The 15,000-nt window shown below is 48.9% G+C and overlaps 2 protein-coding genes across 6 annotated transcripts in view; one reads left to right on the top strand and one right to left on the bottom strand.

The window, feature by feature from the left end:
- The window catches only part of ccdc135 (coiled-coil domain containing 135), a 13,263-nt gene extending 10,382 nt beyond the window's left edge, over positions 1–2,881 (bottom strand). For 2 of the 4 annotated variants that reach the window (XM_034536340.1, XM_034536341.1), the window contains exons 1-2: positions 1,834–1,948; positions 1,112–1,272 (exon numbers count right to left, since the gene is read on the bottom strand). In XM_034536340.1, the coding sequence (XP_034392231.1) occupies positions 1,112–1,263 (152 nt within the window). In that variant the 5' untranslated portion in view covers positions 1,264–1,272; positions 1,834–1,948. Of the gene's footprint in view, positions 1–1,111; positions 1,273–1,833; positions 2,638–2,766 lie in introns of those variants that run through there. The other 2 variants (XM_034536339.1, XM_034536337.1) reach the window with 2 other exon arrangements.
- On the top strand, positions 2,637–10,027 carry edem2 (ER degradation enhancer, mannosidase alpha-like 2). 2 transcript variants are annotated; one of them, XM_034536362.1, is made up of 11 exons: positions 2,637–2,956; positions 4,584–4,694; positions 4,843–4,882; positions 4,976–5,081; positions 5,170–5,295; positions 5,672–5,883; positions 7,387–7,528; positions 7,623–7,747; positions 8,033–8,177; positions 8,333–8,454; positions 9,367–10,027. In XM_034536362.1, exons 1-11 carry the CDS (start codon positions 2,865–2,867, stop codon positions 9,826–9,828), a joined length of 1,683 nt encoding a protein of 560 aa, XP_034392253.1. In that variant the 5' UTR covers positions 2,637–2,864; the 3' UTR covers positions 9,829–10,027. The 2 variants fall into 2 exon arrangements, with proteins under 2 accessions (XP_034392253.1, XP_034392254.1); XM_034536363.1 differs by lacking the exon at positions 5,170–5,295 and having other exon boundaries at positions 2,838–2,956.
- The last annotated feature ends 4,973 nt before the right edge of the window (positions 10,028–15,000 follow it).

Genomic DNA, 15,000 nt, shown 5'->3' with positions numbered 1-15,000 from the left:
CGAGAGTGAGTGTGAGTGAGCGAGAGTGAGTGTGAGAGGGTGAGTGTGAGTGAGCGAGAGTGAGTGTGAGTGAGTGAGAGTGAGTGTGAGAGAGAGAGAGAGTGAGTGTGAGTTAGTGAAAGTGAGTGTGAGAGAGAGAGAGTGAGAGTGGGTGTAAGTGTGAGAGTGAGAGAGTGAGTGTGAGAGAGAGTGAGAGTGAGTGAGTGAGAGTGAGTGAGTGAAAGTGAGTGTGAGAGAGTGAGTGTGAGAGAGAGTGAGTGAGTGTGAGAGAGTGAGTGTGAGAGAGTGAGAGAGAGTGAGTGTGAGTGAGTGAAAGTGAGTGTGAGAGAGGGTGAGTGTGAGTGAGTGAGAGTGAGTGAAAGTGAGTGTGAGTGAGTGAGTGAGAGTGAGTGTGAGAGAGAGTGAGTGAGAGTGAGTGAGAGAGTGAGTGTGAGAGAGAGTGTGAGTGAGCGAGAGTGAGTGAGCGAGAGTGAGTGTGAGAGAGAGAGAGTGAGTGTGAGTTAGTGAAAGTGAGTGTGAGAGAGAGAGAGAGTGAGAGTGGGTGTAAGTGTGAGAGTGAGAGAGAGTGTGAGTGAGAGTGAGTGAGTGAAAGTGAGTGTGAGAGAGAGTGAGTGTGAGTGAGTGAGAGAGAGTGAGTGTGAGAGAGAGTGAGTGAGTGTGAGAGAGTGAGAGAGAGTGAGTGTGAGTGAGTGAAAGTGAGAGAGGGTGTAAGTGTGAGAGAGAGTGAGAGAGAGTGAGTGTGAGAGAGAGTGAGTGAAAGTGAGTGTGAGAGAGAGTGAGTGAGAGTGAGTGAGTGTGAGAGAGAGTGAGTGTGAGAGAGTGAGTGAGTGTGAGAGAGAGTGAGAGAGAGAGTGAGTGTGAGTGATAGTGAGTGAAAGTGAGAGAGTGAGTGAAAGTGAGAGTGGGTGTAAGTGTGAGAGAGAGTGAGTGAGAGAGTGTGAGTGAGAGAGAGTGAGTGAGTGTGAGAGTGAGAGAGTGATAGTGAGTGTGAGAGAGAGTGAGAGAGAGAGTGAGTGTGAGTGATAGTGAGTGAAAGTGAGAGAGTGAGTGAAAGTGAGAGTGGGTGTAAGTGTGAGAGAGAGTGAGTGTGAGAGTGTGTATATTTACTCACAGAAGAAGCTCATGAGGAGCTGAATCATGAATCGGCCCCTCGTCTTCCTGCTTCGTCGTCTCTGCTCCGCTGACTCTCTCCTCCTCCTCTTCCTCCTCCTCCTCCTCCTCCTCCTCCTCCTCCTTTAGTGTCTCCTCTCTGTTTGACTCCATCTCTTAGGACTAAACGTGAGGTTTTACACAAACAACGATATGTCTTATTAATATATTATTAATATTTTCTCAAATGTATATGCATTTTTTATATATATGAATATGTCTATATGTTTATATATATACATATTCATATAATGTCTTTTTAGATATATGTTTATATATATATATATATACATATTTTATATTTATATCTTATATAAAGATAGATATGTAACATATCTATATATACACATCTATTTATATATATATATACATATCAATATGTCTAAAAATACATATTATATTAATATGTCTATATATAAACATATAGACATATTAATATTATAATAATAATGTACACATCTGTGAGTGGAGCCATTCTACAGTACTTTTACTTCGGATACCTTAAGTAGATTTCAGTGATTGCACTTTTATATTTACTTTTATTATGCAACTAAACATGTTGTCTTTATTGTTAAATACGAATTTAAAATAAGAAGACAACGTTTAGGGAAACTCAGAGGTTAAAATAAAGTATAAATGATGATAAATGAATACGTACATCAAAATACTCCAAGTTGTACTCACAGTTATATTTGGAGGATTTTATGTTGTGTCCACGCCGTGTCCATGGCAACAGCCGGGCGCGATGACGTCACTGCACGTCGCCCTTACGTGCGCTCCGAGATCACGTCGTAGATTCCAGAGCCGTTGTTCTGTCTTCCACCAATCAGCAGCTAGCTTGAGTGTCTGTTGTCGGTTATTACCAAGCAGCTAGCTTGAGTGTCTGTTGTCGGTTATTACCAAGCAGCAGCTAGCTTGAGTGTCTGTTGTCGGTTATTACCAAGCAGCAGCTAGCTTGAGTGTCTGTTGTCGGTTATTACCAAGCAGCAGCTAGCTTGAGTGTCTGTTGTCGGTTATTACCAATCAGCAGCTAGCTTGAGTGTCTGTTGTCGGTTATTACCAAGCAGCAGCTAGCTTGAGTGTCTGTTGTCGGTTATTACCAAGCAGCAGCTAGCTTGAGTGTCTGTTGTCGGTTATTACCAATCAGCAGCTAGCTTGAGTGTCTGTTGTCGGTTATTACCAAGCAGCAGCTAGCTTGAGTGTCTGTTGTCGGTTATTACCAATCAGCAGCTAGCTTGAGTGTCTGTTGTCGGTTATTACCAATCAGCAGCTAGCTTGAGTGTCTGTTGTCGGTTATTACCAATCAGCAGCTAGCTTGAGTGTCTGTTGTCGGTTATTACCAAGCAGCAGCTAGCTTGAGTGTCTGTTGTCGGTTATTACCAATCAGCAGCTAGCTTGAGTGTCTGTTGTCGGTTATTTAATATTCAACATTTAATGTAGTTTGTCCGGGGGATTTTCACGATGATGTGTTTACATTCACTAACGTTGCTGAAAAAACAAATTATCCACTGTGTTCTTGAACGCAGCTCGGTTTAATTGACTCGTCAGTGAACGGGACGACGCATGCGCACATCGTTCACTTCCGGGCAGCTAACACAACAACACCAGAGAACCCACCTGTGCTGCTGCATTTCATTCATTTCTTCGGGTTTTATTTCGTTTCTTTGCACCTGCGTTCACCCGCGGCTCGCTCCCGCGTGTGCTCGTTTCCCTCCATGCGCGCTCCCGTGTTCGTGACGCTGTGTGTTTGGGTGCTGAGCGATGCGGCGACTCGTCAGTTCACTGAGGAGGAGATGGCTGCTGTCAGGTAACAAGCAGGAACACACCTGAGAGGAGAAGTACTGATGTAGGAGAAGTACTGATGTAGGAGACAGACAGGAACACACCTGAGAGGAGAAGTACTGATGTAGGAGAAGTACTGATGTAGGAGACAGACAGGAACACACCTGAGAGGAGAAGTACTGATGTAGGAGAAGTACTGATGTAGGAGACAAGCAGGAACACACCTGAGAGGAGAAGTACTGATGTAGGAGAAGTACTGATGTAGGAGAAGTACTGATGTAGGAGAAGTACTGATGTAGGAGACAAGCAGGAACACACCTGAGAGGAGAAGTACTGATGTAGGAGACAAGCAGGAACACACCTGAGAGGAGAAGTACTGATGTAGGAGAAGTACTGATGTAGGAGAAGTACTGATGTAGGAGAAGTACTGATGTAGGAGACAAGCAGGAACACACCTGAGAGGAGAAGTACTGATGTAGGAGACAAGCAGGAACACACCTGAGAGGAGAAGTACTGATGTAGGAGAAGTACTGATGTAGGAGACAGACAGGAACACACCTGAGAGGAGAAGTACTGATGTAGGAGAAGTACTGATGTAGGAGACAGACAGGAACACACCTGAGAGGAGAAGTACTGATGTAGGAGAAGTACTGATGTAGGAGACAAGCAGGAACACACCTGAGAGGAGAAGTACTGATGTAGGAGAAGTACTGATGTAGGAGAAGTACTGATGTAGGAGACAAGCAGGAACACACCTGAGAGGAGAAGTACTGATGTAGGAGAAGTACTGATGTAGGAGAAGTACTGATGTAGGAGACAAGCAGGAACACACCTGAGAGGAGAAGTACTGATGTAGGAGACAAGCAGGAACACACCTGAGAGGAGAAGTACTGATGTAGGAGAAGTACTGATGTAGGAGAAGTACTGATGTAGGAGACAGACAGGAACACACCTGAGAGGAGAAGTACTGATGTAGGAGAAGTACTGATGTAGGAGACAAGCAGGAACACACCTGAGAGGAGAAGTACTGATGTAGGAGAAGTACTGATGTAGGAGAAGTACTGATGTAGGAGACAGACAGGAACACACCTGAGAGGAGAAGTACTGATGTAGGAGAAGTACTGATGTAGGAGACAGACAGGAACACACCTGAGAGGAGAAGTACTGATGTAGGAGAAGTACTGATGTAGGAGACAAGCAGGAACACACCTGAGAGGAGAAGTACTGATGTAGGAGAAGTATTGTCAGGTAACAAGCAGGAACACACCTGAGAGGAGTACTGGCATGTTTACTGCAGTACAAATACTGATGAAGTACTGATGCAGTAAAGGTACTAATACCACACTGAAAACAATTTAATAATTTAAAACCTTACTGAGGAGAAAGTATGCAAGTATATTCAACTAAAACCTTATTTAAGATTGTCTCACTTCCTGGTCTCACTCTCTGGACTCACTCCCTAGTTTCACTCTGGACTCACTCCCTGGACTCACTCCCCGGTCTCACTCCCTTGTCTCACTCCCTTGTCTCACTCCCTTGTCTCACTCCCTTGTCTCACTCTCTGGTCTCACTCTCTGGTCTCACTCCCTTGTCTAACTCCCCGGTCTCACTCTCTGGTCTCACTCCCTTGTCTCACTCTCTTCTTTGTTCAGGCAGCGCATCAAATCCATGTTCTACCACGCCTACAACAGTTACCTAGACAACGCTTTCCCCTACGACGAGCTCCGCCCACTCACCTGTGACGGACAGGACACCTGGGGCAGGTAAGGTGACATCAAGTTTTTAATGTCTTTTGTTTTCATTTCTCTCAATTCGTTAGTTTGATATATTTTACTTATTATTGTTATTAATATTTCCTCAAATCAAAAACAGACGATAATGAAATATTCGTCCTCCATCTTGGCTCAACAGTTTCTCGCTCACTCTGATCGATGCTCTCGACACTCTGCTGGTACGGTCTGAGAGACTCATGAATTAAGCTTTCAGAAGTATCTTTTGTCGTGCTGCGTTCAGGTGTCCTTGAAAAAACATGTTTCTCTGAAAGGTTTTAGGGAACCAGACCGAGTTCCAGCGCGTCGCGTCACTGCTTCAGGACACGGTGGACTTCGACATCGACGTCAACGCGTCCGTGTTTGAGACCAACATCAGAGGTGTGTGTGTGTGTGTGTGTGTGTGTGTGTGTGTGTGTGTGTGTGTGTGTGTGTGTGTGTGTGTGTGTGACTTCTTCTTTGTGTGTAGTGGTGGGCGGCCTGCTGTCGGCTCACCTGTTGGCGGGTCGGGGGGGGATGGATCTGGAGCCCGGTTGGCCGTGTTCAGGCCCCCTGCTGAGGATGGCCGAGGACGCCGCCAGGAGACTGTTGCCTGGTGATGAGACACAATGACATCACAGAATCTAATTAAATAAATAAGATAGTATTCCTATAGAATAGAGTCTACCTAACAGCAGTCTTTAATAGAATCTTATTAAGTAGAGACCTAACAGCAGTCTTTAATAGAATCTAATTAAGTAGAGACCTAACAGCAGTCTTTAATAGAATCTTATTAAGTAGAGACCTAACAGCAGTCTTTAATAGAATCTTATTAAGTAGAGACCTAACAGCAGTCTTTAATAGAATCTTATTAAGTAGAGACCTAACGGCAGTCTTTAATAGAATCTTTTTAAGTAGAGACCTAACAGCAGTCTTTAATAGAATCTTATTAAGTAGAGACCTAACGGCAGTCTTTGATTGGTCCCCTGCAGCCTTCCAGACCCCCTCCGGCTTGCCGTACGGCACCGTGAACCTGCAGCGGGGGGTCAGTCCCACCGAGACGCCCGTCACCTGCACCGCCGGCGTGGGGACCTTCATCCTGGAGTTCTCCACGCTGAGCCGGCTCACCGGAGACCAGACCTTCGAGAACGTGGCCCTGAGGGCCTTGAGGGCCCTGTGGGGGACCCGGTCTGACATCGGGCTGGTAACCTGTCTGTCTCTTCACCTGTCTGTATCTCCTCCTGTCTGTCTCTCCTCCTGTCTGTCTCTCCTCCTGTCTGTCACTCCACCTGTCTGTCTCTCCTCCTGTCTGTCTCTCCTCCTGTCTGTCTCTCCTCTGTCTGTCTCTCCTCCTGTCTGTCTCTCCTCCTGTCTGTCTCTCCTCCTGTCTGTCTCTCCTCCTGTCTGTCTCTCCTCTGTCTGTCTCTCCTCTGTCTGTCTCTCCTCCTGTCTGTCTCTCCTCTGTCTGTCTCTCCTCTGTCTGTCTCTCCTCCTGTCTGTCTCTCCTCCTGTCTGTCTCTCCTCCTGTCTGTCTCTCCTCTGTCTGTCTCTCCTCCTGTCTGTCTCTCCTCCTGTCTGTATCTCCTCCTGTCTGTCACTCCTCCTGTCTGTCACTCCACCTGTCTGTCTCTCCTCCTGTCTGTCACTCCTCTGTCTGTCTCTCCTCTGTCTGTCTCTCCTCTGTCTGTCTCTCCTCTGTCTGTCTCTCCTCCTGTCTGTCTCTCCTCCTGTCTGTCTCTCCTCCTGTCTGTCTCTCCTCTGTCTGTCTCTCCTCCTGTCTGTCTCTCCTCCTGTCTGTATCTCCTCCTGTCTGTCACTCCTCCTGTCTGTCACTCCACCTGTCTGTCTCTCCTCCTGTCTGTCACTCCTCTGTCTGTCTCTCCTCTGTCTGTCTCTCCTCCTGTCTGTCACTCCTCCTGTCTGTCTCTCCTCCTGTCTGTCTCTCATCCTGTCTGTCTCTCCTCCTGTCTGTCACTCCACCTGTCTGTCTCTCCTCCTGTCTGTCTCTCCTCTGTCTGTCTCTCCTCTGTCTGTCTCTCCTCCTGTCTGTATCTCCTCCTGTCTGTCACTCCACCTGTCTGTCTCTCCTCCTGTCTGTCTCTCCTCTGTCTGTCTCTCCTCTGTCTGTCTCTCCTCCTGTCTGTCTCTCCTCCTGTCTGTCTCTCCTCCTGTCTGTCTCTCCTCTGTCTGTCTCTCCTCCTGTCTGTCTCTCATCCTGTCTGTCTCTCCTCCTGTCTGTCACTCCACCTGTCTGTCTCTCCTCCTGTCTGTCTCTCCTCCTGTCTGTCTCTCCTCCTGTCTGTCTCTCCTCCTGTCTGTCTCTCCTCTGTCTGTCACTCCTCTGTCTGTCTCTCCTCTGTCTGTCTCTCCTCCTGTCTGTCTCTCCTCCTGTCTGTCTCTCCTCCTGTCTGTCTCTCCTCCTGTCTGTCTCTTCTCCTGTCTGTCTCTCCTCTGTCTGTCACTCCACCTGTCTGTCTCTCCTCCTGTCTGTCTCTCCTCCTGTCTGTCTCTCCTCCTGTCTGTCTCTCCTCTGTCTGTCACTCCTCTGTCTGTCTCTCCTCTGTCTGTCTCTCCTCCTGTCTGTCTCTCCTCCTGTCTGTCTCTCCTCCTGTCTGTCTCTCCTCTGTCTGTATCTCCTCCTGTCTGTCTCCCCACCTGTCTGTATCTCCTCCTGTCTGTCACTCCACCTGTCTGTCTCTCTGTCCAGGTGGGGAACCACATTGACATCCTGTCTAAGAAGTGGGTGGCTCAGGACGCCGGCATCGGAGCCGGGGTGGACTCCTACTTTGAGTATCTGGTGAAAGGAGCCATCATGCTGCAGGACGAGGAGCTGCTGAACATGTTCCTGGGTAATGACGACAACAACAACAGTGGCCGTTGAGCAAGGCACCACACAGACTATATGCATGAAACAACCCCTCACTGGCGGTTTGCTCCCCTCAGAGTTCGACCGGGCCCTTCAGAACTACACCCGGTTCGACGACTGGTACCTGTGGGTCCAGATGCACAAAGGAACCGTCTCCATGCCCGTCTTCCAGTCTCTGGAGGCCTTCTGGCCTGGCCTGCAGGTACACAACAACAACAAGAGTGTGTCCTTAACGTGTCCTTAATGTGTCCTCGTTCATCCCTTAACGTGTCCGTTAACGTGTCCTCATGAGTTCCTTAACGTGTCCCTTAATATGTCCTCATGAGTTCCTTAACGTGTCCTCATGCGTCCCTTAATGTGTCCTCATGCGTCCCTTAACGTTTCCCCATGTCCTCATGTGTCCCTTAACATGTCCTCATGCGTCCCTTAACGTGTCCCTTAACGTGTCCTCATGCGTCCCTTAACGTGTCCCTTAACGTGTCCCCAGTCCCTCTTGGGGAACCTGGACAGCGCCGTGAGAACCTTCCAGAACTATTACTCTGTGTGGAGACAGTTTGGAGGCCTGCCAGAGTTCTACAGCATCCCTCAGGGCTACACTGTGGACAAGAGAGAGGGGTACCCCCTGAGACCGGGTCAGTCCACCACAGTCCACATCGGCACACTTAGACATGATGTAACAAGTTAATAAAGTCTGTTCATTTAAAAAGCTTCACGTAAAGGATTTAAAGTCTTCCAGGCTTTTATTTTGAAAGCGGCTGCTGAGTGGTTCCTGTGTTTGCGGTTTCAGAGTTGATCGAGAGCGCCATGTACCTGTTCAGGGCCACAGGTGACCACACGTACCTGCAGCTGGGCCTCGACGCGCTGGAGTCCATCGAGAAGATCAGCAAGACGCCCTGTGGATACGCCAGCGTGAGCTCCTGTCCACGCTAGCTCCAGGCCACGCTAGCTCCCGGCCCCGCTAGCTCCAGGCCACGCTAGCTCCCGGCCCCGCTAGCTCCAGGCCCCGCTAGCTCCAGGCCACGCTAGCTCCCGGCCCCGCTAGCTCCAGGCCCCGCTAGCTCTAGGCCCCGCTAGCTCCCGGCCCCGCTAGCTCCAGGCCCCGCTAGCTCTAGACCCCGCTAGCTCCAGGCCACGCTACCTTCTAGCCACGCTTAAAGGGATAGTGTGAGGTTTAGTGCCATCTAGTGGTGACGGAGCAGATTGCAACCAGCTAAATACCCCTCAGACCTTTTTGATCAATACTCACTTCTCTTTCATGACGTAATGAAAAAAACAAAACATATATGGAATTTAAAATAAATAAAAACGTAATATTGTTTCCAGAGCTTAGAAATAGTTTTAACAGTTTAAAGTCATTAATAATTCACTGGAAACAATGTGGGATGTAATAATCAATAATGAAGAACGTAGATACAAACTTCTTCGTTCTTAGGTTCTCAGTTTCATGAATGAAAATATAGTAGTGAAGATTATCTTTAATACATTAATCTCTCTAAATGTCTTTTATATGCGTCTATGTATAATCTACTGGCTTTGCTACATACGATTATTAATTGACAATAACTTATTTATTCCATGAGTTGATTAATCATTTAGTCTATAAAATGTTTTACTTTGTCAGATATTAAATGCACAAAGATTAAAACAGGAAATCTTCACATTCATAAATTAGGCTCTTATTAATTTAGTTATTACATTTAATTGGCACATTATTGGCAATTAATAGCCTTTTTTTCTTTTTGTCTAATTATTATTATTTTGTGTAAATATCTATTAACAAAATAAAAGCCCAAAGTTAAAATCCAAGTGTTGTCGTTGCAGGTGAAAGACCTGCGAGACCACCAGCTGGACAACCGGATGGAGTCCTTCTTCCTGGCCGAGACCGTCAAGTACCTCTACCTGCTCTTTGACCCCGCCCACTTCCTGCACGGCGGGGGGGCCGAGGGGGACGGGTCCTGGGAGGAAGGCGGCGAGGGGGGGCGCTGCGTTTTAGGAGCGGGCGGCTTCATCTTCAACACGGAGGCCCACCCTCTGGACCCGGCGGCGCTCTACTGCTGCGGGCGCCACGCCCAGGACCGCCAGGAGCTCAGGGACGTCCTGCTGGGCCTGTCGGAGCCCAAAGGCCAATCAAATCCCGGACGGGCGGAAGCCCCTCCCCCCGGCCAATCGGAGAGCATCGCTCTGAAACCAGGCGAGAGGAAGACGCCCCCGCTGTCCTGCCCCGTCCAGCCGTTCAGGGCCCGATTCTCCGTCCTGGGACAAGTTTTCACCGACAGCACCTGAACTCATCGTCTTCGTCATCATCATCTTCATCATCCTGCTGCTGATTGGATCCCGATCTCTAAGACAAACAGACAAAGGATGTTTGAGAGTTTGTGAAAACTAAAACAAACAATAGTTCATTTTCGCAGCTTCCAGAAAGGAAATTATTTTTATTTATTTTTTGACTCATTAAAACAGGAAGTCGCTGATTTAAACTGAAGCTGAAATATATTTCTATTTATTAAAAGTCTTAAAAGTCTATTTCTCCTCCAGTCCTTCCTTTCCCCCTATTTCCTGTTCTTTCCTTTCCTCCCCCCTTATCTCAGGGTGTGTCTCTGTATTGATGACGGCATCGGGACTAACAGTGTTTCCTTGAGTTCAGTCCAAAGTCTTTAAAACGGCTTCCAGACCTCCTTCTTCTGTCTCTACTGGTCTCTAATGTCTCTATAAAATTCAATTCAGTTTATTTTGTATAGCCCAAAATCACAAATTCGGATCAGGAAAAACTCCCATAAAACCCTTTCAGGGTAAACAATGGAAGAAACCTTCAGGAGAGCAACAGAGGAGGATCCCTCTCCCCGGATGGACAGAAGCAATAGATGTCATGTGACCATTGGGAAGGGGGCCAGGTCTAGCCAGGGGCTGGATGCAGGAAGCAGGGGCAAGTACCCAGGACCAGCATCAGACACCTCCAGGTCCAATGGACCCTATGAGACGTGAAGTCACAACGACTCCGGGGAGGAAGCAGAGTTAATAAGGTGCAATGGAGAGATGTAAATTCATCCATAAGTAGAGAGAGAAGAGGAGAGAGGTGCTCAGTGTATCCTAAAACATCCCCCAGCAGCCTATAAGCCTATAGCAGCATATCAAGGGGCTGGACCAGGTCAAACCTGATTCAGCCCTAACTATAAGCACTATTAAAGAGGAAAGTCTTAAGTCTATTCTTAAATGAGGTGACTGTGTCTGCCTCCAGGACTGAAAGTGGAAGCTGGTTCCATAAAAGAGGAGCTTGATAACTGAAGGCTCTGGCTCCCATCCTACTTTTTAGGACTCTAGGAACCACAAGTAGCCCCACATTTAGTGAGCAGCTCTCTAGTGGGGCAATATGGTACTACAAGCTCCTTAAGATATGATGGTGCATCACCAATCAAGGCTTTGTAGGTGAGGAGAAGAATTTTAAATGTGATTCTTGATTTTACAGGGAGCCAGTGCAGAGCAGCTAATACAGGAATCATGTGATCTCTTTTCTTAGTTTGTGTGAGTACACGAGCTGCAGCATTCTGGATCAACTGGAGGGATTTAAGAGACCTATTAGAGCAGCCTGATAATAAGGAGTTGCAGTAATCTAGTCTGGAAGTAACAAACGCGTGAACCAGCTTTTCTGCATCTTTTTGAGACGAGATGTGCCTGATTTTCGAAATGTTACGAAGATGAAAAATGTCTTTAAGACATTCTTGAATTTTAGCGAGCTGGTTGGTCTCCTCTGGTTTGATCGATAGATATAATTGAGTATCATCTGCATAGCAATGAAAGTTTATGGAGTGTTTCCTGTTGCCCAAAGGAAGCATATATAAGGTAATAGGATGTCATGATCAATGGTGTCGAACGCAACACTAAGGTCTAACAAAACAAGTACAGAGATGAGTCCTTTATCAGCACTAAGGTCTAACAAAAAAGAACCCTGGGGTTGTTCTTATTTTTCTCTATTACTGATGAGTAATAGGCTGCTCTGGCATTACGGAGAGCCTTTTAATATGTTTTAAGGCTGTCTCTCCAAACTAAGCGTGATTCTTCCAGATTGGTTGAACGCCATATGCTTTAAAGCTTTCGTGAAGTTTGCTTTAGGTCGCGGGTCTGAGGGTTCTACCAGGGAGCAAACCTCCTTTGCCTCACTGTCTTTTTCTTCAGTGGGGCTATCGAGTCTAGTGTCATTCTCAGTGAGCCTGTAGCACTATCGACAAGATGATCAATCTGGGACGGACTAAAGTTAGCACAGGAGTCCTCCGTCACATTGAGACGTGGTATTGAATCAAATGCAGAAGGAATCTCTTCTTTAAATGTAGCTACAGCACTGTCAGTTAGACATCTGGTGTAGAAACTTTTGACTAACGGTGTATACTCCGGGAGTATAAACTCAAAAGTTATGAGGCAATGGTCCGACAGAAGAGGGTTCTGTGGGAAGACCTCCAAATGCTCAATGTCAATGCCATATGTAAGAACAAGGTGGAGGGTGTGGCCAAAGCAGTGAGTGGGTTTCTGTACTCTCTGACAGAAGCCAATCGAGTCCAACAATGAGATAAATGCAGCACTAAGGCAATCATTGTCAATATCCACATGAATATTAAAATCTCCTACAATAATAACCTTATCACTTTTAAGGACTAAACTTGATAGAAACTCTGAAAATTCAGATATCCATCCATCCATCCATTATCAGCTCTTATCCGGGGTCGGGTCGCGGTGGCAGCAGGTTCAGCAGGCCGACCCAGGCTTCCCTCTCACCCGCAGCACTTTCCAGCTCATTCTGGGGGATCCCGAGGCGTTCCAAGGCCAGCCGGGAGATATAATCCCTCCAGCGTGTCCTCGGTCTTCCCCGGGGCCTCCTACCAGTTGGACGTGCCCGGAAAACCTCTAATGGGAGGCGTCCAGGAGGCATCCTGACTAGATGAACCACCTCAGCTGACTCCTTTGGACACGAAGGAGCAGCGACTCGACTCCGAGCTCCCCCCTGATGTCCGAGCTCCTTACCCTATCTCTAAGGCTGAGCCCGGCCACCCTACGGAGGAAGCTCATTTCGGCCGCTTGTATCCGAGATCTCGTTCTTTCGGTCACGACCCAGAGTTCGTGACCATAGGTGAGGGTTGGAACGTAGACCGACCAGTAAATGGAGAGCTTTGCCTTCCGAGGAGGCAAACAGGACCACATCATCTGCGAACCCGAGACTCCCGAACCGGATCCTCTCCGCCCCTGGCTGCGTCTAGATATCCTGTCCGTGAAGGTCGCGCCTTGCCACCAAGGAGCTTTTTGACTATCTTAGCGACCTCTGCCAGGGATATGGGTGAAACCACCCCAAAGTCTTCCGGCGCTGCCCCCTCTCCGGGGGACATGTTGGCCGGGTTTAGGAGTTCCTCAAAGTGCTCTTTCCACCGCCCGACGATGTCCCCAGTCCGGGTCAGCAGTTCCTCCCCCCCTGCTTTGAACAGCCTGGGGTAGACCCTGCTTTCCCTTCCTGAGCCGTCGGATGGTTTGCCAGAACTTCCTTGAGGCCAACCGAAAGTCCTTCTCCATGGCCTCCCCGAACTCCCATGCCCGAGTTTTAGCCTCCGCGACCATCGCAGCTGCAGCCCTTCTGGCCCGCCGGTACCCGTCAGCTGCTTCAGGAGACCCCTGGGCCGGCCAGGCCCGAAAGGCCTCATCCTTCAGTTTGACGGCTTCCCTCACCCCCGGTGTCCACCACCGGGTTCTCGGGTTGCCGCCACGACAGGCACCGATGACCTTCCGGCCACAGCCCCGAGCAGCCGCGTCCACAATAGAGGCTTTGAACAAGGTCCACTCGGATTCCATGTCCCCAGCCTCCCTCGGGATTTGTGAGAAGTTCTTCCGGAGGTGGGAGTTGAAGACCTCCCGGACAGGATCCTCTGCCAGACGTTCCCAGTTCACCCTCGCTACACGTTTGGGCTTGCCAGGTCTCTCTAGCCGAGTCCCCCGCCATCTGATCCAACTCACCACCAGGTGGTGATCAGTTGACAGCTCTGCTCCTCTCTTCACCCGAGTGTCCAAGACATACGGCCGCAGATCAGATGATACGATTACAAATTCGATTATTGATCTCCGGCCTAAGGTGTTCTGGTACCAGGTACACTTATGAGCCACCTTATGTTCGAACATGGTGTTCGTTATGGACAAACTGTGGCTAGCACAGAAGTCCAACAACAAAACACCATTCGGGTTCAGATCGGGCAAGCCGTTCCTCCCAATCACGCCCCGCCAGGTTTCTCTGTCATTGCCCACGTGAGCGTTAAAGTCTCCCAGGAGAACTATGGAGTCGGCAGGCGGCGCCCTTTCCAGGACCCCTCCCACCGACTCCAAGAAGGCCGGATACTCCGAAATGCTGTTCGGTGCATAAGCACAAACAACAGTCAGAGCCTCCACGCACCATGCTGTGCGTGGAGGTGAGCCCAACTATATATAGCTGGTACTGCTCCACCTCCTGCACCAGCTCAGGCTCTTTCCCCGCTAGTGAGGTGACGTTCCACTACCCTAGAGCTAGTCTATGACGCCGGCGATCGGCCCGCCCAGGTCTCCCGCCTGGCCCGCCGCCCGGTCTACATAGCACCTGACCCCGATAATTCTCCCTGCGGGTGGTGGGTCCACAGGGTGACTGCTGCTCCATGGTGTTTTTTCGGGCTGAGCCCGACCGGGCCCCATGGGCGAAAGCCCGGCCGCCAGACGCTCGCCGACGAGCTCCCCTCCTGGGTCTGGCTCCGGGAGGGTGCCCCGGTTTCCCTTGTCCGGGCAAGGTAGCTTCAGTCCGTGGGCTGCTATTCATCAGGGTTTATTGAACCGCTCTTAGTCTGGGCTCTCCCCCGAGACCTGTTTGCCTTGGGAGACCCTACCAGGGGCTGATGCCCCGGACAACATAGCTCCCAGGATCACTGAGCCACTCAAACTCCTCCACCACGTTAAGGTGGCGATTCATAGGAGGAAAAATTCAGATATAAATTCTGAATATGGACCTGGTGGCCGGTACAGTATAACAAATAGAATTGGCTGTAATGTTTTCCAGGTTGGATGTGAAAGACTAAGAACAAGGCTTTCAAATGAGTTGTAGTTTAGTTTAGGTTTAGGATTCATTAATAGGCTTGAGTCAAAGATGGCTGCTACTCCACCTCCTCGGCCGGTGCCTCGAGGAATGTGAGTATTAATATGGAAGTGCAGAGAGTAAGACTACCTCTCTCTCTCTCTCTCTCTCTATCCATCTCTCTCTCTCTCTCTCTCTCACTCCACTGGCTCCCTGTCTCAACCCGGATTGACTACAAAGTCCTACTCCTCACCCATGAATGCATAAATGGACATGCACCTCCGTACCTACAAGAACTCATTACTCCCCAAACCTCCACCTGCACCCTCAGATCTACAAACAGCTCGCTCCTCCGGGTCCCCAACACCAAGGACCATGGGGGACCGGGCCTT

Source organism: Cyclopterus lumpus, chromosome 7, assembly GCF_009769545.1.
Source record: "Cyclopterus lumpus isolate fCycLum1 chromosome 7, fCycLum1.pri, whole genome shotgun sequence".
In the NCBI taxonomy this organism is placed as follows: Eukaryota; Metazoa; Chordata; class Actinopteri; order Perciformes; family Cyclopteridae; genus Cyclopterus; species Cyclopterus lumpus.
Note: the sequence above shows the minus strand (reverse complement) of the source record. Positions and strands in the feature narration are given on the sequence as shown.

Excerpts from the sequence above, each read along its gene's own strand:
- edem2 (XM_034536362.1), top strand. The coding sequence starts at position 2,865 with ATGCGCGCTCCCGTGTTCGTGACGCTGTGTGTTTGGGTGCTGAGCGAT. Across the intron at positions 5,082-5,169 it reads GTTTGAGACCAACATCAGAG|TGGTGGGCGGCCTGCTGTCG; the intron begins GTGTGTGTGTGT and ends CTTTGTGTGTAG. Across the intron at positions 7,748-8,032 it reads CCTTCTGGCCTGGCCTGCAG|TCCCTCTTGGGGAACCTGGA; the intron begins GTACACAACAAC and ends ACGTGTCCCCAG.